We start from the raw sequence: 25,763 nt of genomic DNA, 5'->3' as shown, positions 1-25,763 counted from the left end.
GGCACCGCTCGGCTCCGGAGGAAAGGGTGCAACAGGGAGAGAGAAACTTCATTTTTCTGAGAGCTCCCCTAACCAGCTTCCTCCTCGACCCCCCCACCCCCCGCCCATCACCCACCCCGGCATCTCTGCTCCGGGTTTACATAACCGGCTCCAAAGCAGCCATCGATGGCTGTCCCCCTCGCGCGTCCCACCCCGCAGAAGGCCGAGGAAGGCTGAATAGAGAGAGAGAGAAGCCCCGGGAGGGAAGGAAAGGGGGGCAACGTGGAGGGCCCCCCCGCCAGAAAACCCAACCGAGCGATTCCCCTCCCGTGCCCGGCAGCTCCGCAGGATGCGACTCCCGGCCGGATCGCTCCCTGGCGAAGGACGCCTCCATTGGAGACGCTTGAGCAGGCAAGCCACCCGCCCCCCCCCCGTCTCCTCCTCCCCCCCCCCCAGCGAAGATTCGGGAGAAAAGCCCTACTGCTGTAGAGGGTGTCGATCCAGGAGAGGCGAGGCTGGCTCAGGGGCTCCATCTCTCTCCTCCGGAGAAGCCGGGCGAGGGGCTGTCAAACCTGGCAGGGAGGGAGCATCTCAAAACAAAGGCTGGGGAGGGGGGGAGGGAGGAGAAGGGGAGGGGGCGGTTGCGGGAGGGGGGAGAGGGGGCAGTTGCGGGAGGGGGCGGCGAGCCCGCAGCGGCAGCAGCAGCTGGAGAAGTAGCGGGGGGGGGGGAGGGCGAGGCAGGCGGGCAGGGGTGGCAGCTTTTCCCCAGCCAGGCGCTCCGGTTGGCGCGGAGCAGGCGCGCCCAGCCCTTGCCAGGGAGCGTGTGCGTGTGCGGTGTGTCAGCGCACACCCGTGGGAGGGAAGAGGGCGGGGAAGGCAACTTCCTTCCAAAGGGGGCTGGGGGGGGAGGGCTCCGGAGCATCCTTGCCGCCAGACAGAAGTGGAGCCACGCAGCCGCCCCCCCCAATCCATGGGGGGAAGCAAAGAGGACCCCCCCCCGTGCCCTGCAGCAGGTGTCTGGGGAGGAGAGAGGAAGGAGGACCCAATCCGTTTGGGGAAAGGACCCCCCCACACACACTGCTCTCTTTCAAATGCAATGCTCAAAGAGACACGGAAATTTCCTGGGGGGGAAGTTCCAAAACTGGATCAGGAGCCCAAGAGGGAGGGTTTCCTTTCAGTCGAGCCCCCCCCCCCGCCCGGTGACTTCCCTGCCAAGGTACAGAAGTGGCATGCCACCATGCCACCACCTACAGCTCTGGGATCTCCTGGTGGTGTCCCGTCCACTTATTAGCCAGGTCTGCCCCTCCTTACTTTTCCAAAAGAGCCAAGGCAACAAATGAGATGGCTTAAATGTTGTGTTGGAGAGCAACCCCCACACAAACACACAGAGGCTGTGTCCACGTGTGGGCAAACCCAACACTAGGGCTTTCTGCGTCTGACACTCTGACCAGACAATCCTGCCCCTTTCAGGGCAGCCCGCTTTGCCCAACCCACTCCGGGCAACGGTTGGGCCCCCTCTGGATGTGAACCACCAATGGCACAGTCCGATTCCTGCACATCCTGCACGGGGCACAGATCCACGTCCCCCTTCGCTAGGTCCACAAGGTAAGATCTGGGTGCGAGTGGAGATGCAAATCCCCCAAAAAGGAGCGAGCATCACCAAATGTGTGAATACCCCTGGCCTTCTCCATCAAATGCCACCACCAGGTAGTTTCCCCCCATTTTGTTCAACGTTTAGTACAGGTAGTCCTTGACTTATGACCACGATTGGGACCAGAACTTCCATCACTAAGCGAGGTGATCATGAGTTGCACCCAATTTTATGACCTTTTTGCCATGGCCATTAAGTGAATCACAGTCGTTAAGTGAATCTGGCTCCCCCATTGACTTTGCTTGTTGGAAGACCCCTGGGACAGTGGCAAATGGTGATCACGTGACTCAGGGACGCTGCATCATAAATACATGCCTGTTGCCAATCATCTGACGTTGCAATGGTCGTAAGTGCGAGGACTGGTCGTCACTTTTTCAGCACTGTCATGACTTCGAACAGTCGTTAAAGAAGGGTTATAAGTCGAGAGCTACCTGTAACAGGTACAGACGTGCCCATGCAGCTTTCTTGGCAGCAACACGGAAGCAGGTTCCCAGCGCCACCTTTCAAAACGTTATCTCAGCTTCCTGGTGGTCTCATCTCACCCTAACGTGGTATTCATGTTAAGCGACCAGCCCGGGGCTTAAAATCCTAATTAATTAAACGCCGGATCTGGCATGAGGCTGGAATATTATCGGGCACCGATTTGCCCAGCAAGATCTGCTCGTCCGGCTCTGCAGAGAGCCCCAGGGACGGCCCTGGAGAATTCTGGGAGTTGAAGTCTGCACATCTTAAAGCGGCCAAAGTTGAAAAACACTGTTATAGAGTCTGTTTTCTGACCTGGCCTACCTTGAAGGGCTGGCAACAATCTTGAAAGCCTGACTGTCTTTTCCCTTCCTTGCTCTTATATTCCAGTGCTGCAGTTCTCAAAGTGTGGTCTGGGGTCCTCTGGGGGTCCTCAACTCCTTTATTTACAGAATAAACGAGGGTTCCCCAATCGCAGGTGTTTGGATCTGGCCGCCCAGAAGGGAGAAACTAAATGCGCTCTTCCTGTTCTGCCCACCTCTTAGCCATTTCCCCACTTAGCCAAAGGAACCGCAAACATCATCATCAGTGGGCCTGGTCAGGCACTGGCAGCCTGCAAGCCTCAGACCGGCCAGGTGGCCTACTTGCCTCAATGATGCCCATTCAAGCAGGCCATCCTGGCAGAGCCCAGTAGAATATGGAAACACTTGGATTGGGGCTGGACACATGGAAATGCAAAGGGTAATCAATAAAAGAAAATCTCCGGGCAGATCCGAAAGTTGCAGCAACCGCAAATCACCCCGTCCCAGACCGTGTTCGTTGAGTAACAGCAGGGAAGGTTTTCCAGTAACACTTTCAATCCTTGACCCCTCCAAGGATAGCAACTTCGCTCATTCCCACAACCAGGGAATGTTGGCTGGGGAAGTTGGGGAGTTGAAGTCCACTCCACCCATCTTCAAGTTGCTAAGTTTGAACAACACTGGCCTAAATCCATATTTATCAGTTTTGTCTCTAGATCTCCCTGGAGAGAACTATCCCCTAATTTTGAGCTTCCCTTCTTCTCCAGCAATGGGGGAGTCCCTGATGTTATCCCTGTCCCCCACATTCAGACATTACTACAAGAGAAAGCAATTGGTTATAACCTCTTGCCAACTTTTAACCAACTCCAGAAATGATGTCCTCAATTTGATCAAGCAGCGATTTTTAAAAATAAATGCACTATTTTTAATATGGGCCTGTATAAATAGTACGGAATCAGGCATCTTTTCTCTCTCTTTTACGCATCACACACACAACGCTCCATATGTCTTAGGGCTACGTGTTAGCCACACACCTATTTAAAATTTTAAAAAATCAGGAAAACATCTGTGCGAAACTGGAATTTTTTGAACTGGACTGCGGATGAAAAGCTGAAAAGACCAAAAATGTTCCCTGCGCATCTGCCGAGAAACCCTCACACGAGGTCCCTGCGAGAGCATGGGGGGAGAGGCTGGCTTAAAATCCTGGGGGGCCCACGCTTTGCTTAAGGCCAGCCTAAATCTAGCCATCTTGGCTACTTCTGGCCTTGCAAACTGCATGCTCTCCTGGAGATGGTCAGGCAACAGGGATGATCCAAGGCAGATGCGTCAGCAACTTCAAGTTTAGAGCTCAAACAGGCTTCTTCCCCCTCATGCACCCTCCAGATGAGTTTGGACTACAGGGCCCATCCTCCCAGCGAGCTAGGGAGGCATTCTCCTCCACGTTGGCAAGATGCTAATCTGGGGAAGCCTATTCTTGGAATGACACTTCAATATCAATTTTCTTATAGGCTGTTCTCATTTAGTGACTGCCTCGTTTAGCAACCGTTTGCAATTACGACGGTGATAAAAAAGCTACTTTGCAACCCGTCCTCGCATTTACGACCTTCGCAGGTCAGTAAAGCCAAGGAAAACTGAAGTGAGATTGTAAGCACAGTTGCGGCTTCGCTCAGCGACTGCTTCGCTTAACAACCAAGTGGCTGGTCCCAATTGTGGTCGCTAAACAAGGACAAACTGTAGCACAGAGCACCCTAAACCTGAGTTAACGAACAGGAATTCCCTTTCAGGGGGTGAGGGGCGGTGATAGAAATGTGAAAAATAAATAAATAAATAAATAAATAAATAAATAAATAGATAGATAGATAGATAGATAGATAGATAGATAGATAGATAGATAGATAGATAGATAAATAGATAAATAAATAAATAAATAAATAAATTCCCAAGGCAATCACTATTATGGCTGTAGATAACCGGGTGGTTCGCCCAACCACGGATGCGTTCCCACAACCTGCAGCCCCACGGTCTTTTAATCTGCTGTGTTGTGCGAATGCAGCCACTGAGTCCTCCTTGGAGCTCCAAGGAATAACACCCCCCAAGTCGAGAAGCCCTGCTTGGCCACCCTGGGCCGCGGACACCCTTTCAATGCGACTTTGACTGTCCTTGGATTGGGAAGCCGATGGATCCCGCCCTTCATGGGACTGGGGTCCGCTCTCCCCGGCTGGGCTGGGTCCTCTTCAACGGGCTGGGCATTGACTGGGGGGGGCGCCAGGTGGGGGGAGAGGCAGGGGTCCATCCAGACGGCCAAGGCCGGCCGAAGCCTGAGCTGCACCAGGCCTTCAGGGACGGCTCCCGCTGCTGCCGCCGCCGCCACCTCTCTCTGGCGCTCCCTTTCCCCAGCCAGCGTGAGTCACGAGGGGGGGGTGGCGATGAATCACCACCATAAGGTGGGAAAGCAGCGGGGGGGGCATGCGCCATAATTAGCAGCGGCTGCCTGGGCAGAGCGCCTCCAAGCTGCTGGCCTGATTTCCTAACAAATGTTGTGCTCACGGCAGGGACGCGCCCAGACCCCCCGGCCACGGCTGCAGGGCCCCCCCTCCCCTCCCCTCCTCAGAAGCATCCGGGGCCGGTTCAGACATTGCAGGAGAAGAGCTGTGCTAGTTTCTGGGGGCCCCGAATCAGGAGGAGTTCGGGGGCCCCTTTTCCAACTCGCACCATTTACGCAAAGGTGTCAACTTTCCAGCTCAAGCAGGGCTGAGCTGACGTGGGAATTAAATCAGCGCCTCCCAAACTTTTGCCTTTGTTACCCAAAACCGCTTATCGGACAGTCCTTTTTACCCAATGTAGATAAAACACTTTAAGTCGATTTAAATGTCCCTGCTGTGATGGTGGTAATGGGTTTGTGTGTCGTTACCCAAAGAAAAAAGACCTCTACCCAATTTGGGGTAATTTACCCAGGTTCAGGAAGCACTGGGCGTAATTATGTTTGCTGTTCTGTGTTGTTCACTTGTTGGCCTGTCAAAACAAGAGTGCCTGACAGTTCTGCCAAATTCAGGAGGAGCCTGGGAGCACTTTTTCTGGCTAACAAATTTTATTCCAAGAAAGCAGCTTTGGTCAGCGGGAGCTAGCCAACCCTTATGCTCCGAATGACGTTTGTTAGTCAGAAATTGGTGTCACCAGTCCAGTGCAGAGTCATCTTGGCTTTGCATAGTTTAGCGTGCCACCCTGGAGGAGATGATGGTGATGGTGCTGGTGAACAAACAGTGGCTGCCACTCAGCCATGGAAACCCAAGTTCTTGGTGCAAAAAGTGCCAGTTTCAGTTCCCAGTGTCAGCAGAAAGAGGAGGAAACATGCTTAAGCTGGACAGTTTAAAATACACATAAGAAATATCAATTTCCGTTCTAGGGCATTAAAAACATCCCTGCAAAGAGAAAACTAAAAACCTATTCCAACAGAAAATCTGTTAAATCTATCCTGGAAGAACTGAATCCATCTCCAAAGCCTGGGATGCAACCTTCAAAATTGCCACGGAAATGACAGAGAGGGGAAATTAGGAATATCAGGGGCGGTGCGGGGGAAACACAGCCACTGACTGAGTTCATTTTACTTGCGTCGTCATTGATTTTAATCAAACCTGATTGTGGTCCTGCCCTGTCTGTTGCTGGAGAGCAACTCCCAATGGCCAGTCAACTTCAAAAGGAAGTCCTCACCCTGAAACAGGTTGCACAGTTCTATTCTCCCACATACGGAACCTAAAACTCTAATAGGGTCAGATTTTCTCTAAACGGTCCAGCTTTAAAAAAAAAACACACACACACACACACACACAACTGGGGACAGATGTATTTCCACAGTCAGTTTCTTCCAAGCCCTCTTGTGCTCTTCATGCAAGATAAGATCATTATCTAGATCAGTGTTTCTCAACCTTGGCAACTTTAAGATGGGTGGACTTCAACTCCCAGAATCCCCCAGCCAGCTTTGCTGGCTGGGGGATTCTGGGAGTTGAAGTCCACCCATCTTAAAATTGCCAAGGTTGAGAAACACTGATCTAGAGACCAATTTGCAGATCAACCCACTTCTGCCCAGTGGGGAGGTACATGCAACATAGTAGCAGAGGCTTAGGATGTGACTTTAATTAAAAAATGAATAAATGAGGGTCTAGCCCAGTGCTTCCCAAACTTGGGCAAAATACCCCAAATTTGGTAAAAGTGTTTTTTCTTTGGGTAATGACACATGAACCCATTAAACTGACTTAGAGGGTTTTACCTATACTGGGGCAAAAGGACTTTCTGAAACCGTTTGGGAAGTCTAGCACAAAGCCACGCATGTGCTGAAAAGCAGAAATGGAGAGGTGCTGCAACCCAGGACTTTGGAAAGGAGCCCACCCCCACAAAATAAAGCTAAGCTAGGCTGGGACCCCCAGGTGGGGGGCAAAGAGGAAGCTCCCTCCAGGAAAGGGGTGTTTGTACTGACCTCACCTATCATGGCAGCGCAACCCCAGCACCGTTTTTCAACCAGGGATCCCTGATGCAAAGGTTAATGGGTCGCTCCAAGATGCGCCACCGTGGGGTAAATGCAACAAATGCTGTGGCAGGAGGAGGGGGCAGCCACACATGTTCGAAATGTGCTTCTGTGACAGCAGCAAGTGAGCACCACTCATGTGGGAAGTGCAACCGTAGGAGCGAGTCGCACGAAGACTGACATGTGCCAACAACCCACGGATGCCGGATTCTCAGTTGGCAAGCCGTGCGGCTCTCCCTACCTCTAAGCAACAGAGGGGGGGTTAGGAGGACTTCCAATTAGGGGGCTGAAAATGGGTCTTTCCAGGGAACCCAGCTGGCATTGCAGGTCGCCACCCCTGCCTGGTAAATGAGCAACTGTTGCCTGCCTCATCGCACGCACTGGGCACTCCTGGTCACCCACGGTGGCACCCAGCAGGGCACCAATTCGGCAGCTCCGTTCACACAGCAGTTGGGCCCCCAAGTCACTCCTCCGCGGCCCTGAATGAGCTTGAGTCGATATTTAACCTCTTTATTTTTGGAACCAAACAATCTTTAATCTTAAAAAGGAGCTTTAAAAAGATTAAAAGTCCAAACTAAAAATACTAACTAAGAAGGAAAAGAACAAAAATCTGTCTCGTGTTTTATATCTATCAATCGTCACTGGTTTACCAATGAATTCACGAACAAGAGCCACGCAGGTGTCCTTGCGAAGAGACTGAGTGGATCTTCTGGGGTGTTTGTTCAACACACACACACACACACACACTTTTCATCTTTCCTGATATCTTCCATTCAAGCACTCACACCAGATCCGATCTGGCTTCCTGAGACCGGCCAAACTCAGCTTGGCACTCTGAACCATAAACTATGCTAATCCACGAAAACGGAATCCCAGTTTACTGAGGCCAAATTCTACGAATTCCAGGGTTTTTCTTTAACCAACTGGGTTCATCTTGTTGTGCAACCACAGCTTGCCAGTTCTACCCTCTGGTATCCAAAGGGTCTTAGGGAGCTGAGCCAGCAGACCCTCCCCTTTGCCCTGGAGGGGAATCCCCAGCAGGCAACACCCACCTTCGAACCCCAAAGAGCTGATAATCCAGAAGAAGAACCCCTTTCTGGCACGCAAAGTCTCGTGTTCAGTCCCTCCCATCTCCAGCTTGCGGGGAACAACCCTTCCTGCCAGAAAATTTCAGAACAGCTTGAAGGCCACAGGGGACAACCTTGGTTTACAGAAAAGGGAGACAGGATTCACATACTGCCCTAGGCTGTGGTTTATGTAACTGTGATTGCTGAATAAAGCATGGGTCATGAACCACACCATCTGCACACGTGCCACACACTTAACCCATTTAAACCAAACATGATCACATGATCCATGGACCCAGCGTCCATTCAGATGAGAAGAAACCGAAAAATTCAAGCCACGGATCACCAACATGAGTGGAGATCCCATGCTGCTTTTCATCAGGTTAACAGGTGCATGTGTGTGTGTGTGTTCCAGAGCAAAATGCTCTCTGCAGATGCTCAGAAGCTGTGTCACTCTGGTCTTCCGACCTGTTCCCACCTTGCCACTGAAGTTTTGCTTTCTGTAGCAAAAGACTTAGGCGCAAAGATTACTGCAGATGCTGACTGCAGTCAGGAAATCAGAAGACGCTTCATCCTTGGGAGAAGAGCAATGACCAATCTCGATAAAATAGTCAAGAGCAGAGACATCACACTGACAACAAAGGTCCGCATAGTTAAAGCAATGGTGTTCCCCGTAGTAACATATGGCTGCGAGAGCTGGACCATAAGGAAGGCTGAGCGAAGGAAGATCGATGCTTTTGAACTGTGGTGTTGGAGGAAAATCCTGAGAGTGCCTTGGACTGCAAGGAGATCAAACCAGTCCATCCTCCAGGAAATAAAGCCAGACTGCTTACTTGAGGGGATGATATTAAAGGTCAAACTGAAATACTTTAGCCACATAATGAGAAGACAGGACAGCCTGGAGAAGGTGCTGATGCTGGGGAGAGTGGAGGGCAAGAGGAAGAGGGGCCGACCAAGGGCAAGGTGGATGGATGATATTCTAGAGGTGACGGACTCGTCCCTGGGGGAGCTGGGGGTGGTGACGACCGGCAGGAAGCTCTGGCGTGGGCTGGTGTAATGATTGCCCAACCCAAATACTCAGACTCACAAGAGATTGCTAAATGAAATCTGATTTATTAGGGAACTTAGGACTAATACAGAGAAAGCTGAGAATGAGCAAAAGCGCGCCAAATACAAACTTAAAACCCTCGGTGCAAACGTACCCCGCCTCCCTGCCAACAGCCCCACCCGTCCCAGGTGCTGGCAATCGTCAGAACTGCTGGCCTGGAAAAGTAACCTTGAACACAACAGATAACCCAAACACATTCCAAAAGCAGAGCCAAGAGATAAATCCTCCCATCCTCCCGTGAAAGATGAAACACGCATCCAGCTAATGACATGCGAAACGTTACGATGTATCAAAGACATTGAAACGGCGAACATGACAGCTGGTCCATGAAGCCACGAAGAGTCGGAAGCCACTGAATGAATAAACAGCAGCAGCAAAAGACAATGGGGCGATTTGCAAATGAAGTTAAGCATCCTGTGTGCGCCTAAGGGTGCTAATTGAAGGGGGAGGAAACCCTTTAATAATCGAAACCCAGCATGGGTTCTTCGTTCCCTCCCTTGCACCATCGTTTACTCTCCATCCCCCTCAAGCAACTGTCAACAGGATGAAGAGAACGCAAACGGAGCAATCAGCACGGATGGAGCAGGACTGGGGAAAATGCACCATGCTTTTAGTCCAAGATGCTGCACAAAACCTTCCAGGGCAGCTGTGGGGCTCCCAGGCGCCCCCTTGTGGCCCAAAAGGGTGCATGCGAGGATACAAAAAAATTTCTTCTTTGTATACCAATGCTTTAAATTAACGACATGTTTTATTTTATATTTTATATTTTATTTTATTACATTTTATATTTTATTTTATGGATTTATAAGGACACCCAATTCAAACAGTGTGAGTCTGGGCAGTGTACAACAGAAGAAGGAACAATTACTGTAACACACAACCCCCAAAACACATAACATTAAAACCTACACAATATATAAATATGAAATACTAAATATAAAATGGTGACCAAACACAATAATAATAATAACCAAATGGGACCCCACGGAACTGAAGCTAAATGGCTGGGGGGTGGGAAGACAGGTCTTCACAGATTTCTTAAGAGGTGAGCAGAGTTGGGGCCTGTTGTATGGTGGAACCAAATGCTGGCTGGGGAATTCTGGGAGCTGAGGTCCACCCATCTTAAAGCAGGTTGGCTGGGGAATTCTGGGTCCACCCATCTTGAAGCTGCTGAGATTGAGAGACGCAGGGTTAAAGGCACAGAAAATGAACCCATCTTTCATTGCAACTTTTCATTGCATTTTGAACAGTGAATATTTACCAAATTTGTCTGCATGTGTTTCTGATTTTCAGTAGAATGTAATGTGGCAATTATTTAATGGTAGAAATGGAAAAAATCTAGACTCAATTTGATGTCTTTTAATTGAAAACAGTTCAGTCAGTTATGACAGAAAACAAACGGGGGTGGCATGGTGTTGGAGCTTTAAGCGGCCGAGGTTGAAAAACACTGCTCTACGCAGTTCTGCAGATAGGCAGAACAGGTTTTGGGAGTCGAAGCGTTTGCAAATCTTGGAATTCATTTTGAAAAATCAGAAGTTTTAAACATGGGATGCCAAGCCTTCTATTAGCCAAATGCCAGTTGCAGGGAACCACAGTGCCTGCAATGCATCCCCATCTCTCCCGGTGGTTCCCTGCAACTGGCATTTGGCTGCATGGATGGTGCACCCAACCCAAAGGCAACTTTGTCTTTCTAAGGCCACCATCCCTCAACAGGCCTCTCCTCCACAAACATGTTCACTTCTCTTTAAAGCCATCCCCACATTTCACCAGAACTGTTCCCCAGGGTGTGAAAAATTGCTTTCTTTTTTCTATTCTGATCTTCTTCCCAATTAGTATTAGTTTCATCGGATGAGACACACACACACACCCCGCCAGGCCCAGCGCTTGAAAAGAGGAGAAAATCTTCTCCCTGCCCACTTCCTCCACGCTATGCCAAGTTTCTAGCCCTCATGGCTAAGAAGCAGGCAGTGCTTCCAAGGCCAGGAGGACCGCCAAGGAACCAGCAAAGGAGGGGAGGTCTTTAATGTCCAGCAAGCCTGTTCACTATTTACCCTTTCCAGAGCGAGGACAATGCAAATAAATCATGGCCAGCATGACGCAGACAGAACAAGAGAGTTTTGGTTAATATCTTTTGTTTTGCAAAATGCACCCTGACAGCCGAAGGCATCTTGTTTTTACCACATGCCTTTCAATGGTTTTATTTGCTTGCGTTGGTGAGGTTCATAACGGTTACATTTCTCAGAAAGAGGTGAGAAGCCTCACGGTTTCCTGAAAGATGCAGCTCCACGTGCGTAGCTATGCTCCGGCGTCCCACCGTCTTTGCAGCACAGAGGCTTCCCTTTATTTCCCGAATTAATCAGTTAGCAAATTTGTAGAGCTTCCATGCACCAGAGTTGGGCTTCGCACATGCTGTGGGGTGCATGGAAATGCTCTGAGCGGCAGAAGCAAGACAAAGTCACAAAGAGAAAATGAATGGAAATTGATCCAGCAGGGCATACTTCAGTGTTCCTCAATCTTGGCAACTTGAAGATGGGTGGACTTCAACTGCCAGAATTCCCCAGCCAGCCATGCATGATACCCAACCATTCACTTCTAAAGCTGTAAATCCCAAACGGCAGGCAAGAATAAAATTAATTTAAAGAGAAATGCCAGTTGGTAGTCCACCGGGAGACTGCCTGCTGTATCTCTGCAAGAGTACACACTCTGGCTGAAGAATTGGTAATTTTTGCTCATGCACAGTTTAGAACAGCCTTCTTCAACCTGGAGACCCTTCAGACACACGAACTTCAACTCCCAGAATTCTCACAATGGCCATGCTGGCTGGGGAATTCTGGGAGTTGAAGTCCACACATCAGTTCCCAGTATTTCCCAGCCAGCATTGGCCATCACTGAGAATTCTGGGAGTTGAAGTCCACACACCTGGAAGGTGGCCAGGCTGGGGAAGGCAGAACTCTAAGCTGTATCTTTGGGGAGCCCCAAAATGAAGGATGTCCTCCTCTCCAGACATTTTTCTTTAGCTTATGTGTCTAAAAATGTGGCTCTTCAACCAGGTCTTCAGCGAGCGAGAGCCCTCAGTTCATCACACGTGCCATCTTTTATCTTTAAGTTTTATGTTTTATTAATTTTATTGTAGTTTCTTGATTGTTGTGAGCTACTCAGAATTGGGCAGCATACAAGATTATTGTTTTTGTTATTACAGTATTTTTTTTAATCATTATATTAAAGGGTCTCTACTTTAAAGTCACAATCTTTATATAGGAGGTCTCTTTAAGCAAAAAAGAATGCATTTTGCTCATCCCCAGGGCAGTCTCACTCTGCTTCCACAGCTAGACTCCAGATACAAAATTTAGCTCTTGTGCAAAGGCTCATCCCATTTTAGAAAGCCGCTCTACAATTTATGAACCTTACTTGTTCATCAAAGCAAATTCAAACCTAGAAAAGAAGGAATAAAGGAATTAAAAGTAGAATACATGAGATTTCTGCTCCCCCAAGGGCCAACTTGATGCCACCAAGGCTTAAAGGAAGTGGCCGTCTTCTGTTACTGCCACTCCGACAAGTGGAACTCAGAGGTAGACTGCCTCTGATCCTGGAGGTTCTATCTCCACATTATTCCCACCCTGCCCTGTGTCAAGCAATCCTTACCTTCCTGAGTCCTAAATCAGTCCCAGTAAAAGCTCTGAGATTCAGCCTTATGAGACAGGAAGGAAATAATTTGCTTTTCCTGCCTCCCTTGCCCCTGGCACAATTTCAGAAGTTCTGCCCTTCCTGTTCACCCTGTTTTTTCCTAACTTGAAAAGTCCCCAACTCTCTGTAGGAAAGCGTTCTGGTGGAGGTTGGCACACAATTTGGAGCCGCTGCCAAAGGAGCCCTCCCCTTCCCTGCCCTCCCAGATCCCCTGCCATCAAGCCAGGCAGAGGTGCCAGAAACAAAAGTAACATTTCATCCGCCATCAGTGGGAGCCAAGTTTCAGGCAACTGGCCCATTTTGGCTGCCTGGCCCCCGCTGACCCAAACCTGCCAACCAGGCCTTCCCCTGGGTGCCACTGCCAGCGAGTTTCCATGGCACAGGTACCCAGGAGGAGGGAGCTCTGGGAAGGGCATCGCTGGGGAATTGGCCCCCTCCTTGGGCTGGTGCTTGGCACTCCCCAGGGGCCCTCAAGACGCAGCAGGGGAGCAGGGAAGATCAGGCGGGCACAGTGCTGGCTGCAAGTAATCCTGTTGCTGGGTTAGAGGCATCTTGAGCCTGGCTGAGCCTCTTCTGCTTCTTGCTCAATGTTCAGTGCCTCTGTGGCTGTTTTTTTTTTTACAGACACCCACCCATCATACAGCACCGCTGTCATTTCCAATGTAGCATCAGGAAAAGATGAGTCTCTGCCTCAAAGGGCTTACCCTCTGAATGCCATCTTCTGACCCAGCTGGGCTACCCAGAGCAAACGCAAACCTACTTTTCCAGCATTCTAGAAAATCAATGCACCAAGGAAATCAAGAAGAACCTTTTTAACATTTGACCAAATGTACAGGTTGTCCTCAATGGATCAGTACAACCAGAGATATGTCGGTATACCATCGGAAGATGAGACCCCCAGGTCGGAAGATGGTCAAAATGCTACTGGGGAGGAACAGAGGATGAGTTCAACTAGCCCCAGACGTGATGACGCAGCTAGCTCAAAGCCGAAAGGACGGCTAGCGGCCGATGGTGTGGTGGTGAACGGCGAATCCGATGTTCTAAGGATCAACAGACCATTGGAACCTGGAACGTAAGATCTATGAGCCAGGGCAAATTGGATGTGGTTATTGGTGAGATGTCAAGATTAAAGATAGACATTTTGGGCGTCAGTGAACTGAAAGGGACTGGAATGGGCCACTTCACATCAGATGACCACCAGATCTACTACTGTGGACAAGAGGACCACAGAAGAAATGGAGTAGCCTTCATAATTAATAGTAAAGTGGCTAAAGCAGTGCTTGGATACAACCCAAAAAACGATAGAATGATCTCAATTCGAATTCAGGGCAAGCCATCTAACATCACAGTGATCCAAATATACGCCCCAACCACAGATGCTGAAGAAGCTGAAGTAGAGCGGTTCTATGAGGATCTGCAGCACCTACTGGACGACACGCCCAAAAGAGATGTTATTTTCATCACGGGAGACTGGAATGCTAAGGTGGGCAGTCAAATGACACCTGGAATTACAGGTAAGCATGGCCTGGGAGAACAAAATGGAGCAGGACATAGGCTGATAGAATTTTGCCAAGACAACTCACTCTGCATAACAAACACTCTCTTCCAACAGCCTAAGAGACGGCTTTATACGTGGACTTCACCAGATGGACAACACCGAAATCAGACTGACTACATCCTTTGCAGCGAAAGGTGGCGGACATCTGTACAGTCGGTAAAAACAAGACCTGGAGCTGACTGTAGTTCAGATCACGAACTTCTTCTTGCACAATTTAGGATCAGACTCAAGAGATTAGGGAAGACCCACAGATCAGCTAGATATGAGCTCACTAATATTCCTGAGGAATATGCAGTGGAGGTGAAGAATAGATTTAAGAGACTGGACTTAGTAGATAGGGTCCCGGAAGAACTCTGGACAGAAGTCAGCAACATTGTTCAGGAGGCGGCAACAAAATACATCCCAAAGAAAGAGAAAACCAAGAAGGCAAAATGACATCCTGAAGAGTGAGGTTGAATGGGCCTTAAGAAGCATTGCTAATAACAAGGCAGCAGGAGACGATGGCATCCCAGCTGAACTGTTCAAAATCTTGAGAGATGATGCTGTCAAGGTAATGCATGCTATATGCCAGCAAATTTGGAAAACACAAGAATGGCCATCAGACTGGAAAAAATCAACTTATATACCCATACCAAAAAAGGGGAACACTAAAGAATGTTCAAACTATCGAACAGTGGCACTCATTTCACGTGCCAGTAAGTTAATGCTCAAGATCCTGCAAGGGAGACTTCAGCAATTCATGGAGCGAGAATTGCCAGATGTACAAGCTGGGTTTAGAAAAGGCAGAGGAACTAGAGACCAAACTGCCAATATCCGATGGATAATGGAAAAAGCCAGGGAGTTTCAGAAAAACATCTATTTCTGTTTTATTGACTATTCTAAAGCCTTTGACTGTGTGGACCATAACAAATTGTGGCAAGTTCTTAGTGATATGGGGATACCAAGTCATCTTGTATGCCTCCTGAAGAATCTGTATAACGACCAAGTAGCAACAGTAAGAACAGACCATGGAACAACGGACTGGTTTAAGATTGGGAAAGGAGTACGGCAGGGCTGTCTACTCTCACCCTACCTATTCAACTTGTACGCAGAACACATCATGCGACATGCTGGGCTTGAGGAATCCAAGGCTGGAGTTAAAATCTCTGGAAGAAACATTAACCATCTCAGATATGCAGAGGATGCCACTTTGATGGCTCAAAGCGAAGAGGAACTGAGGAGCCTTATGATGAAGGTGAACGAAGAAAGTGCAAAAGCTGGCTTGCAGCTAAACCTCAAGAAAACCAAGATTATGGCAACCAGCTTGATTGATAACTGGCAAATAGAGGGAGAAAATGTAGAATCAGTGAAAGACTTTGTATTCCTAGGTGCGAAGATTACTGCAGATGCTGACTGCAGTCAGGAAATCAGAAGACGCTTAATCCTTGGGAGAAGAGCAATGACCAATCTCGATAAAATAGTTAAGAGCAGAGACATCACACTGACAACAAAGGCCCGCATAGTTAAAGCAATGGTGTTCCCCGTAGTAACATATGGCTGCGAGAGCTGGACCATAAGGAAGGCTGAGAGAAGGAAGATCGATGCTTTTGAACTGTGGTGTTGGAGGAAAATCCTGAGAGTGCCTTGGACTGCAAGAAGATCAAACCAGTCCATCCTCCAGGAAATAAAGCCAGACTGCTTACTTGAGGGAACGGTATTAAAGGCAGAACTGAAGTACTTTGGCCACATAATGAGAAGACAGGACACCCTGGAGAAGATGCTGATGCTGGGGAGAGTGGAGGGCAAAAGGAAGAGGGGCCGACCAAGGGCAAGATGGATGGATGATATTCTAGAGGTGACGGACTTGTCCCTGGGGGAGCTGGGGGTGCTGACGACCGACAGGAAGCTCTGGCGTGGGCTGGTCCATGAAGTCACGAAGAGTCGGAAGCGACTAAACGAATAAACAGCAACACAGGTCGTCCTCACTTAGTGACCATAATTGGGATCAGCCACTCGGTCATTAAGCAGAACGGTCTCACTTCTGCTTTCCTTTGCTTTACAGACCTGAAAAGGTGTAAACGCAAGGATTGGTCATAAAGTTATTTTTCATCACCGTCGTAACTGCGAAGGGTTGCTAAATGAAGCAGTTGCTAAAATGAGAACAACCTGTATTTGCATTTCACATGATTAGGGTTTTAGCCACAGTCATGATACACAAGAAAGTGGTAGTACAGCCCTGAACCAGTAGAACAGACTATACCACTTCACTGAGGAAGGAAAAATCCATTTGGAAGACTTCCTCACATGCAGGCCTAAAAAGGGGCTACTTCCCTGCTGAGCTAGCTTTCTACCTGCAGAGGAAACCAGGCCTGGTTCTTCCTGTTACGTGGCGAGGGTTGTGCAGTTCTGGCTTTGAAGCAAAATGAGCAGGCTGACATTACGTGGCGTGAAAGACAACAATTCCCAAACGCCCCAGCCAGCCAGTGAAAAGGCCTAGGACCTGAAGTCCAGCTCTGACATATCAACAGACCTCCAGTTTGGCACCCTCGTCAAAAGGTGTGACTTCCCTGCAAGTCTGGTTTGCCCTGATCTTTGAGAATTACGTTTCTGCATCTGTTGAAATGCAGCCCCAGCCAGTCACTTGTTTCCAGCAACGGCCCGTTAGATTTTCCATACGCCTTAAAAGCAGAAAAAGCAGGCCGCCCCTCTGTGTAGTCTCCCTTTCATTGCGTCTCCTTTCAAGCTGGGTCCTGCCTGCCAAAATCACATGCACGCAAAAATACAGTTTCTGGGGAATACACAGCATGACTGGCTCAGAAAACGGCCGCTGCGGCTTTTCTGGCACCGTGCAATCTCATGTACAATCAGTTCACCATTTCCTTGCTTCCTTCTGCTGCCAGAGAGATTAAAAAAACACCTCTTTTTCAACCCGGTGCTATCCAAAACCTATAGCGACATTTCTCAAACTTGGCAGCTTTAAGACATGTGGATGTCAGCTCCCAGAATTCCCCAGCCAGCATGGCTCTTCCTGACACAACCAGGGGCATGCACCACAAATACCCTTAACTTTTTGAACCGCGCAGGAGGAATCAAAACAAGAATTAGGGAATCTCCCCACATCAACTAGAAAACAACTCGGATTTGAGAACAACTGGGGGCACGATCAGAAGACCTCTGTCTTGCATGGGGAACGTCCCCTTCACAGAACTATGGGGGCACCTAACCAGCCAGCAAGCCCCAGCTTAACCAGAATGCAACCTGCTTTCTCAATGCCCGAAGCTGGCACTCAGCTTTGCTGCAAACCGGCTTCTCGTTTCTTCTCCTTACTATTTTTTTTTCTATTTTTATTTAAATTATTTTGAATTATTCTCCTAATTATTTATTTAGTTAACGTAAAATATCAGGTGGGGCAAGCAAAGGAAATGTCTGCGGGCACGCTGGCATCTAACCCTTGGCAATCCCAGGCTTCCCGTGAGCAGAGGGCATTGGTTTCTCTTGATAGGGAAGCAGCAAAGTAATTTTGATGCCTGCGTTTACACAAGGTGGGTAAATGGCACATGCACGCTTCTTGTAAAATTGGAAGCAGGCTGTAGTTTCACACAGACACCAAAAACAACCCACATCAGCCCTCTGCCTGCGAAGAGAAGCACACCCAAGTCTGGAGCCAGAGAAAGATCTTGCCTTCATTGAAAGTCACCTCTTTGCAATGGAGAAGGTATCTTGCTTATTACCTACGGCCCCAAATCCACTTTTCCAACCCCAAAGCGGTGACCTTAAAACTGAGTCGCCAAGAGATTTGGGGAGGAAGGAAAACATGTGAGGAACCCCTTTGCGGCACCTCACCTTGCATTCAAGAACTCACAACCCCCACCAGGAAGGAAACTGGAAAAAGGAGCCAACATTTTCAGCCACTCCCTTTCTGCTCACAACACTGTCAAAAGTTTCTGGAGCGTTCAAAGAGCAAACATTTAGTATTTACTCTCCCCGTTTAGTCAATGGCTCTTCACGACGGATGAGGAATACCCGTAGGACGGATCTACCGTGCGCGGGAGGTTCCCCGTTCCTCCCCTGAGCACAAAATCCTAGAACAAGGATCTTCCGTCTATCCCTCTGCCATGTGCAGGGAAGCCAGCAAGCCGCTCTGGAGAGGTGGCAGCCGTCCAGCTTCTGACCATCTTCCTTGGTGGTAAGGTGGTAACTTCCCTTTGTGGGTGTCGACACTGACCCCACATGTCTTCTCCATCTTTTCTCCAGACTGAACATTCCCATTTCCTTCAGCCTGTCCTCTGGGGGCATGTTCTCAAGACCTCGTATCACCTTCGTTGTCCTTCTCTGAATCTGATCTAACTTGTCCAGATTCTTCGGGAAATGTTTTGCCCAGAATCACAGAGTTGGGATGGACTACAAGGACCATCTAACCCAGTGTTGTTCAACCTTGGCCACGTGAAGATGGGTGGACTTCAACTCCCAGAATTCCCCAGCCAGCTGGGAATTCTGGGAGTTGAAGTCCACCCATCTTCACGTGGCCAAGGTTGAACAACACTGGTCTAACCCAATCTTCCGCAATATGCAGGAAAGCCAGTTCAACTCTACATGAGAGGGATGGCTCTTTTTGAAATCCTCCATCTCAAAGGTGGTAGTTAAATCCTATTTAGCCTGTTTTTTTAAAAAATAAAATTTTCCAAAGTGATAAAGAAACCATGACGTTGACTTATTGAGGAAATGGATCTGTGAGTGAAGTGCTCCATCATTTTTCCTACCCAGTGATTCAGTAAGAAAGCTTTATCCAGCATTGAGAAGCAGCCAAAGTTACATTAACTTTCCAGAAAGACAACATTATATTTTACACCAGTGTTTCTCAACCTCAGCAACGTTAAGATGTGTAGCCTTTAACTCCCAGAATTCCCCATCCAACTTGCTTTAAGATGGGTGGACTTCCACTCCCAGAATTGCCCAGCCAGCATGCTTTAGGATGGGTGGACTTCCACTCCCAGAATTGCCCAGCCAGCATGCTTTAGGATGGGTGGACTTCCACTCCCAGAATTGCCCAGCTAGCATGCTTTAGGATGGGTGGACTTCCACTCCCAGAATTGCCCAGCTAGCATGCTTTAAGATGGGTGGACTTCCACTCCCAGAATTGTCCAGCCAGCATGCTTTAAGATAGGTGGACTTCCACTTCCAGAATTGCCCAGCTAGCATGCTTTAGGATGGGTGGACCTCCACTCCCAGAATTCCCCAGCCAGCATGCTTTAAGATGGGTGGACTTCCACTCCCAGAATTGCCCAGCCAGCATGCTTTAAGATGGGTGGACCTCCACTCCCAGAATTCCCCAGCCAGCATGCTTTAGGATGGGTGGACTTCCACTCCCAGAATTCCCCAGCCAGCGTGCTTTAAGATGGGTGGACTTCCACTCCCAGAATTGCCCAGTCAGCATGCTGGCTGGGGGAATTATGGGAGTGGAAGTCCACCTACCATAACATTGCTGTGATTGTGAAACACTGTTTTACACAACTGTCATCCAAGATCAAAATTCTGCTCTTGTGCAAAACCAATTTTACAGTACTTTATCTCCTGTTTTGATGGGTTGCCTTTATCTTTGCAACTGCCCAGTAACTTAATAATTTTCTACTTTTGCCACATTCTGTCTGTATTATAAACTTTCCTCATGACAACTGAATGAGGCTGTCATACAGGATACTTATACATCACACTCTTAAAATACTTTTTTCCAACAATTCCTGTTCTCTAAAGTTCCACAGGATATGACCCAGCTGCCCCCCTTTCCATCAACATTATTTCAGCACTAGGCACTAGAAACTTGTCTTCCTCCAAATCAAAGCGAAAGTATTTAATGCACTCTGTCTCTGTCTTGCCCAGAGACGAGCAGAATTTTTTGAAAAATATCCCAACTGATAACCAAAAGATCAAAGGTTACATCAAAGTTAAACAATTGCCATACACCCAGATAACATTTGCAAAGTTTTGCAGAATATGGCTATACTTGGATTCTCAATTACCACCAACTGTGAAATTGGGGTAGCTGGGGAGAGTAAGTAAAACTGGCACCCTTCTGCCTACACGCAAAGCTCACTGATTTTTAGTTCTTTATTCTATTTTAAGAGAACTCTGGGTAGCAAACATGCATTCCTTCTTTATTTAGAGAACTTTTAACAAGTTTTTGTGAAATATCCCAAAGCAATGTAGCCCCGATTTTAAAATGGTCAACCAGGAAGCACCCTAAAGCAATTATCCATAAGAAAACATTCATATTAAAAACTGCTAGTTTAAAAAATAAGTTGTGTTTGAAAAAGCCATAGTTTAAAGTTCAGTAAATTAAAAGCAGGTGTCCTTCCTAAGAGGACGGGGCAGTGATTAACTCCAAAAGAAAGCCCTTTACACCACCTTTCTATCCACACTCCATTTTTTAAAAACTCTCACAATAATCCTGCAAGGTTAACTACAGTGAGAGATGGCAACTGCTCTAAGGTCACCTTTCAAAAGGTCTTGAATGAAAGGGAATTTGATCTCACTCCCAACCCAATTCTTTTCCCTCTGACACCATGTCAACTCCAGTTTCTTTCAGTTGTAGCTGATTGGACAGTTTTAAATTAAAAGGGATCGAATCCAGTCTAGATTTTTTTTCCATTTCTGCCATTAAATAACTGCCACAACATTACATTCTACTGAAAATCAGAAACATGTGCAGACAAATTTGATGAATATCCAGTGTTCAATGTACGTTTCCCAAACTGAAAAGTTGCAACAAAAGATGGGTACATTTGCTATGCCTTGAACACAGTGTTTCTCAATCTCAGCAACTTAAAGATGCAGGGACTTCGGCTCCCAGAATTCCCACAGGATGCTTAAAAAGACATATTTTTAACTTCAGCTTCCAGAATTCCCACCAGGATGCTTAAAGATGCGGGGACTTCAGCTCCCAGAATTCCCCAGCCAGCATGCTTTAAGATATGTGGACTTCGGCTCCCAGAATTCCCACAGGATGCTTAAAAAGACATATTTTTAACTTCAGCTTCCAGAATTCCCACCAGGATGCTTAAAGATGCGGGGACTTCACCTCCCAGAATTCCCCAGCCAGCATGCTTTAAGATATGTGGACTTCAGCTCCCAGAATTCCCACCAGGATGCTTAAAAATATGTGGACTTCAGCTCCCAGAATTCCCCAGCCAGCATTGGAAGTTGGTCCCCACATCTTAAAGTTGATGAGGTTGAGAAACACTGTTCTAGTACAAAAGTCAGCAGATGGGGGCTTTAGGGCAATTTTAAAAAAAAGAAAGAAGTTATTCTTGGAACAATGCTTCTGACCTCACTATGGTCAGGAAAATGAGTAGCCATTGGATTTGGCAACAGACCATTTTGGGGAGACAACTCATCAAAACAATCTGGCCTATTCAACTGGAAACCAAAAGGGAAAATTAAGTTGGCCCTGAAATACAGTTGGAAGAAAACACTGCCAAGACAAGTTTCAGTGGATGAAAATGAGAAAAAGAATCAGCCATGTGGAAGCACAGAGATTTAAAACCCAAAACAGGAGTTTTTGAAGATGCCTCTAAATCAAACAGGCATCAAGGTTCAGCCCATCTCTGGCAGCCCTCAAGCTTTCCATAAATTAGTTGGCTTGGCTTGGAGAAAGTTAAACTTCAGTTTAAACCAGAAGCAAAGAACATTTTTCCCCAATTCAAGGACTCTGCATAGCAAATTGGAGGCCATACTCCTCAAAAAATGGGTGGGGCCAGGAGAAAAGTGGGTGGGAGCCAACCCCCCCCAAAAAACTAAATCAGATTTCATTTCAGTGGACAAGTAATTAAACAGGCACTACATTAAATAGCATTTAAAGGAATTTAAATGCTGTTAGAACAGATGCAAAATCAAATGCCAGTTACTCCTCATGAGCTAGAAGCATATAACTGAGCCAGAAGCAGGATGCAGCAGCTACAAAGGCCAATGCAATCTTGGGAAATGTTAACCAAAGTATCCAGTCCGGATCACAGGAGGGAAGAGTTTCTTTAGTTCCAATTCCCTGAAGAATTGTGTCCACTTTGGATGCTGTGCTTTAGAAGAAGCACAGGGAAGTCTGCCAAGTTGGTAAAAGATTTGGAAAACCAAGCCTTACTTGGGACAGTTCTAGGAGGTGGCCATGTTGAGCTTGCAGCAGGGAAGACCAATGATCAAAGTCTGCAAATATCCAAAAAGCAATTGTTTGCAAGAGAAAGCAGATCTGAAGCCAGTAAGCACCAGAGGCTTGCAATTAAAAGAAGGAACACTCAAGGTGAGTCTTAGAAGGAATTTCCTGACTGTGAGAGGCAACTTTTAAGATGTGTGGACTTCAACTCCCAGAATTCCCCAGCAGCATGGCTGGCTAGGGAATTCTGGGAGTTGAAGTCCATACACCTTCAAGCCGCCAAGGTTGAGAAACACTGCACTACGGTGTAGAACTGTCTGCCTAGCACAGGGGACTCCAGACAGTGCATTAATGGATGCCTACCCTGAACAGGGGATCGGACTAGATGATCTCTGAGGTCCCTTCCAGATCATACACTGAAAGCTTTGTGGGTTTTTAGATTTCACATTTATATAGTGTCCATTTGTTGTTATACGTTTTTGTTTTGTTTTGCTTTTTCTTCCTGATTTATTGTGTGTTTATATTGTACATTGCCCAGAGTCACACTGTCTGAGTTGGGCAGCCTTATAAATCTTGAATAAATCAATCAATCAATCAAGTACAGGAAGGCCGACTGAGGAGAACAGTGACTGCAAACCTAAGCTTCCTAATTAAGGAAATGGTTTTTATTATTGTTAGCCACCCAGAGTCACTGGGAAGGAGGGAAGGGAGGGAGGGAGGGAGGGAGGGAGGATAGCCTGGCAAAATCTATCTGGAAACACAGAGACATCCTTTAGACAGAGGAGTTAAAATGCTAGTCCCTATGGCTTTCCAGAGGGTACTGAGACTGCCATTTCTGATGACATGGAGCTCCACGCCACAAAGAAAGACGCATTTGATTTCCTACTTACATGCTCCACACAGATACATGCACAGGACGAAATTTCCACTGGAGAATCTAACGTAAAATGTTGTTTAGACGCATTGTCGTCTTTCACACCTGCATGTTCACACTTGCGGGTCACCACACATGCACGTCAACCCACACAAAACATGTCCCTTGTCCATCTGTAATTCAGTTGTACCACAAGCCAATGTTTTGCAAAACTCTGGTAGGACTTTTTATCTGAAATAAACTTAGGGTGGGAATTTATTTTTTTATGGTGACTTTAAAAACAAGAGGTCGTTCTCAGAGAAGAAAACAGGATATTATGATAGCAAAATTTCTAGGTGTTCTGCAGAGCAAGTACTCCAACAGCTGGGGACAACACAGGCCTATCAATCGTCTACCCCGTTCCAATCCCAGAGGTTCAACCTCAACATGCAGAGCAGGCTCCATGCCCACTGCTGGGGCCGAAGGGAAGATTCTGCCAACGCTGAGGCCTCCCCAGAGGGCACCGGGACGGAGCTGGATCCACCCGCAGGACCTTGCACTTCCAAGGGGCACCACTTCTCCATAGGTTTTCTGAGAGACATCGGAACAGATGCCTGCTTACGATGCCACCCTTCCTGGCAGTGCATCTCACGAGAGGATGTTACCTCAGAAGGAAAGTGGGAGAAGAGTGCCCCTGAGCATGCAAAGAAAGCTGCATCCTCACTGGCCAGGAGACACAGTCCTGCCCCTAAACATCCAGGATTGGAGAGAAACACAACAGCATCAGAATAGAAAAGGAAAGGCAGCCCGCAATGTCTTCTCTGCCACTTTCTTGCACATCCCCACAAATTCCCATTGGGCACAATCCCTAAAACTGCCAGCACAAGGCTGACCTTTGGCCTGTCACCCCAGAAGGCAGAAGGCCGCACTCAGCTCCCCACTACCCAAGCCAAACTGTGACTTTTAGGACGGGAGACGGGCAGAAACAGTCAATACATGAGAATAAATTCTATGCTGAATTCAATAGATTGGAAATCACCTTCGGCTTGACCAGGCCTATTTTGGAGCCCCCAAGAGACCCCCCAAAGCCCACCCTGGGCCCCGAAGCGGCAGGCCTCCCCTGGCAGGAAAACAGACCTCCGGAAGGAGCAGAGATGGGGAAATTCCAGGCAGGAGGAGTACGGGTGTCCATCATCCTCCGCTCCCCAGGGATCGCACCTGGGCAGAGCCTGTCTCGCCTTGGTCCCAGGAGGCACCACCACCAAGGAGGGGGATCCATCGGCCACCGGGTCCCCAGACAGAAGGGGAAGGCCGGTCAACTCCAATCCATGGCCCCGAGGTGGGCGGGGAGGATGGGAGTTGCAGTCCAGCGCAGGCCGCCGGCGGGGGGGAAATGGGCCCAGCTCCCCCCCCCGTAGCCACGTCCTCTCCTTTGGACTCCACGGGGCGGGGGCCGCGGGGGGATGGCCGGAGAGCCTCGCGACGCCTCGTCGGAGCCTCCCGCTGCAGGGGCAGTCTACCGGGGCGGGCCGGCCGCAAGCGGGGAAGCGCGCGAGGCGGGGCGAGGCGCCGCCCGGGACCCACCTGCGGACGAGGCATCCTCGCGCTCCGAGCCGTCCGAGCTGCCGGCGCTGCTGCTGCGCCGGGCGCGGGGCGGCGGCGGCGGCGGCGGCGGGGGGCCCCTCCAGCTGCGGGGCGGCGGGAGCGGCGCGGCGCGGGCCCGGGGCGCGCCCGCGCCGGGGGAGGGGCTGCCCCGCGCGCGCCCGGCCAGCGCCGCCTCCAGGTAGCGCGCCTTGAGGGTCTCCTGGGCCAGGGCGCGCTGCAGCCCCCGGAGCGCCTCCCGGCAGCGGCCCAGCTCCTCCTCCAGGGCGGCCGCCGAGCCCAGCCGCAGCGCCGGCAGCGCTTCCCCGGGGAACTCGCGCCGCCAGTGCCGCTCGAACGCCGCCGCCGCCGCGTCCCGCTCCGGCTCCGGCTCCGGCGGTGGCTCCTCGGGCGCCCGCATGGCGAGCCCGGCCGGGGGCGGGAGGGACGGGCGGACGGGCGGCCGCCAGGCGAGGAGTCGGCCGGGCGCAAACTTCCCGGCGCCGCCCCGCCTCCGGCCGCTTCCGCTCTCGGCGGGCAGGCGCGGGGGCGGGCCGAGCCGCTGGGGCTGCCCGGCCCGGACGCGCCCCCGGCCCGGGTCTGCCCTGCGGGGCCGGGGGACGGCGGGGCCGCCCGCTCGCCCGAGGAGCCGCGCCGGGCGCCTGGCCGCGGGTCGGGGCGGGCTGCGCCGGGCCGGCGTTGCGCCTTTCCTCGCCCCCCCGCGCACTCCCGCTCCCCCCGCCCCGCCCCCCCGCGCGATCCCCGGGAAGCGACCTGCCCTGGCCGGGTCCGGTGCGCGCGAGCTCCGCCGGCGCGGGGGGCGGGCGAAGGGCAGGTAGGAGCCGCGGCGCTTGGCCCGCCTTGAGCGCCGTCCCCAGCATCT

At 49.5% G+C, this 25,763-nt stretch overlaps 2 protein-coding genes across 2 annotated transcripts in view; both read right to left on the bottom strand.

The window, feature by feature from the left end:
* The window catches only part of LOC134491927 (active breakpoint cluster region-related protein-like), a 171,760-nt gene extending 146,787 nt beyond the window's left edge, over positions 1-24,973 (bottom strand). The window contains exon 1 of the mRNA XM_063296021.1: positions 24,884-24,973. The gene's annotated coding sequence lies outside the window, so the exon portion shown is untranslated. The remainder of the gene's footprint in view (positions 1-24,883) is intronic.
* On the bottom strand, positions 24,816-25,301 carry LOC134488625 (atherin-like). The gene has a single exon (XM_063291088.1). The coding sequence runs from the start codon at positions 25,299-25,301 to the stop codon at positions 24,816-24,818; it is 486 nt and encodes a 161-aa protein (XP_063147158.1).
* Between the last annotated feature and the right edge of the window lie 462 nt (positions 25,302-25,763).

Source organism: Candoia aspera, chromosome 1, assembly GCF_035149785.1.
Source record: "Candoia aspera isolate rCanAsp1 chromosome 1, rCanAsp1.hap2, whole genome shotgun sequence".
In the NCBI taxonomy this organism is placed as follows: Eukaryota; Metazoa; Chordata; class Lepidosauria; order Squamata; family Boidae; genus Candoia; species Candoia aspera.
The sequence above is the reverse complement of the archived record's forward strand: the minus strand, read 5'-3'. Positions and strand labels throughout refer to the sequence as shown.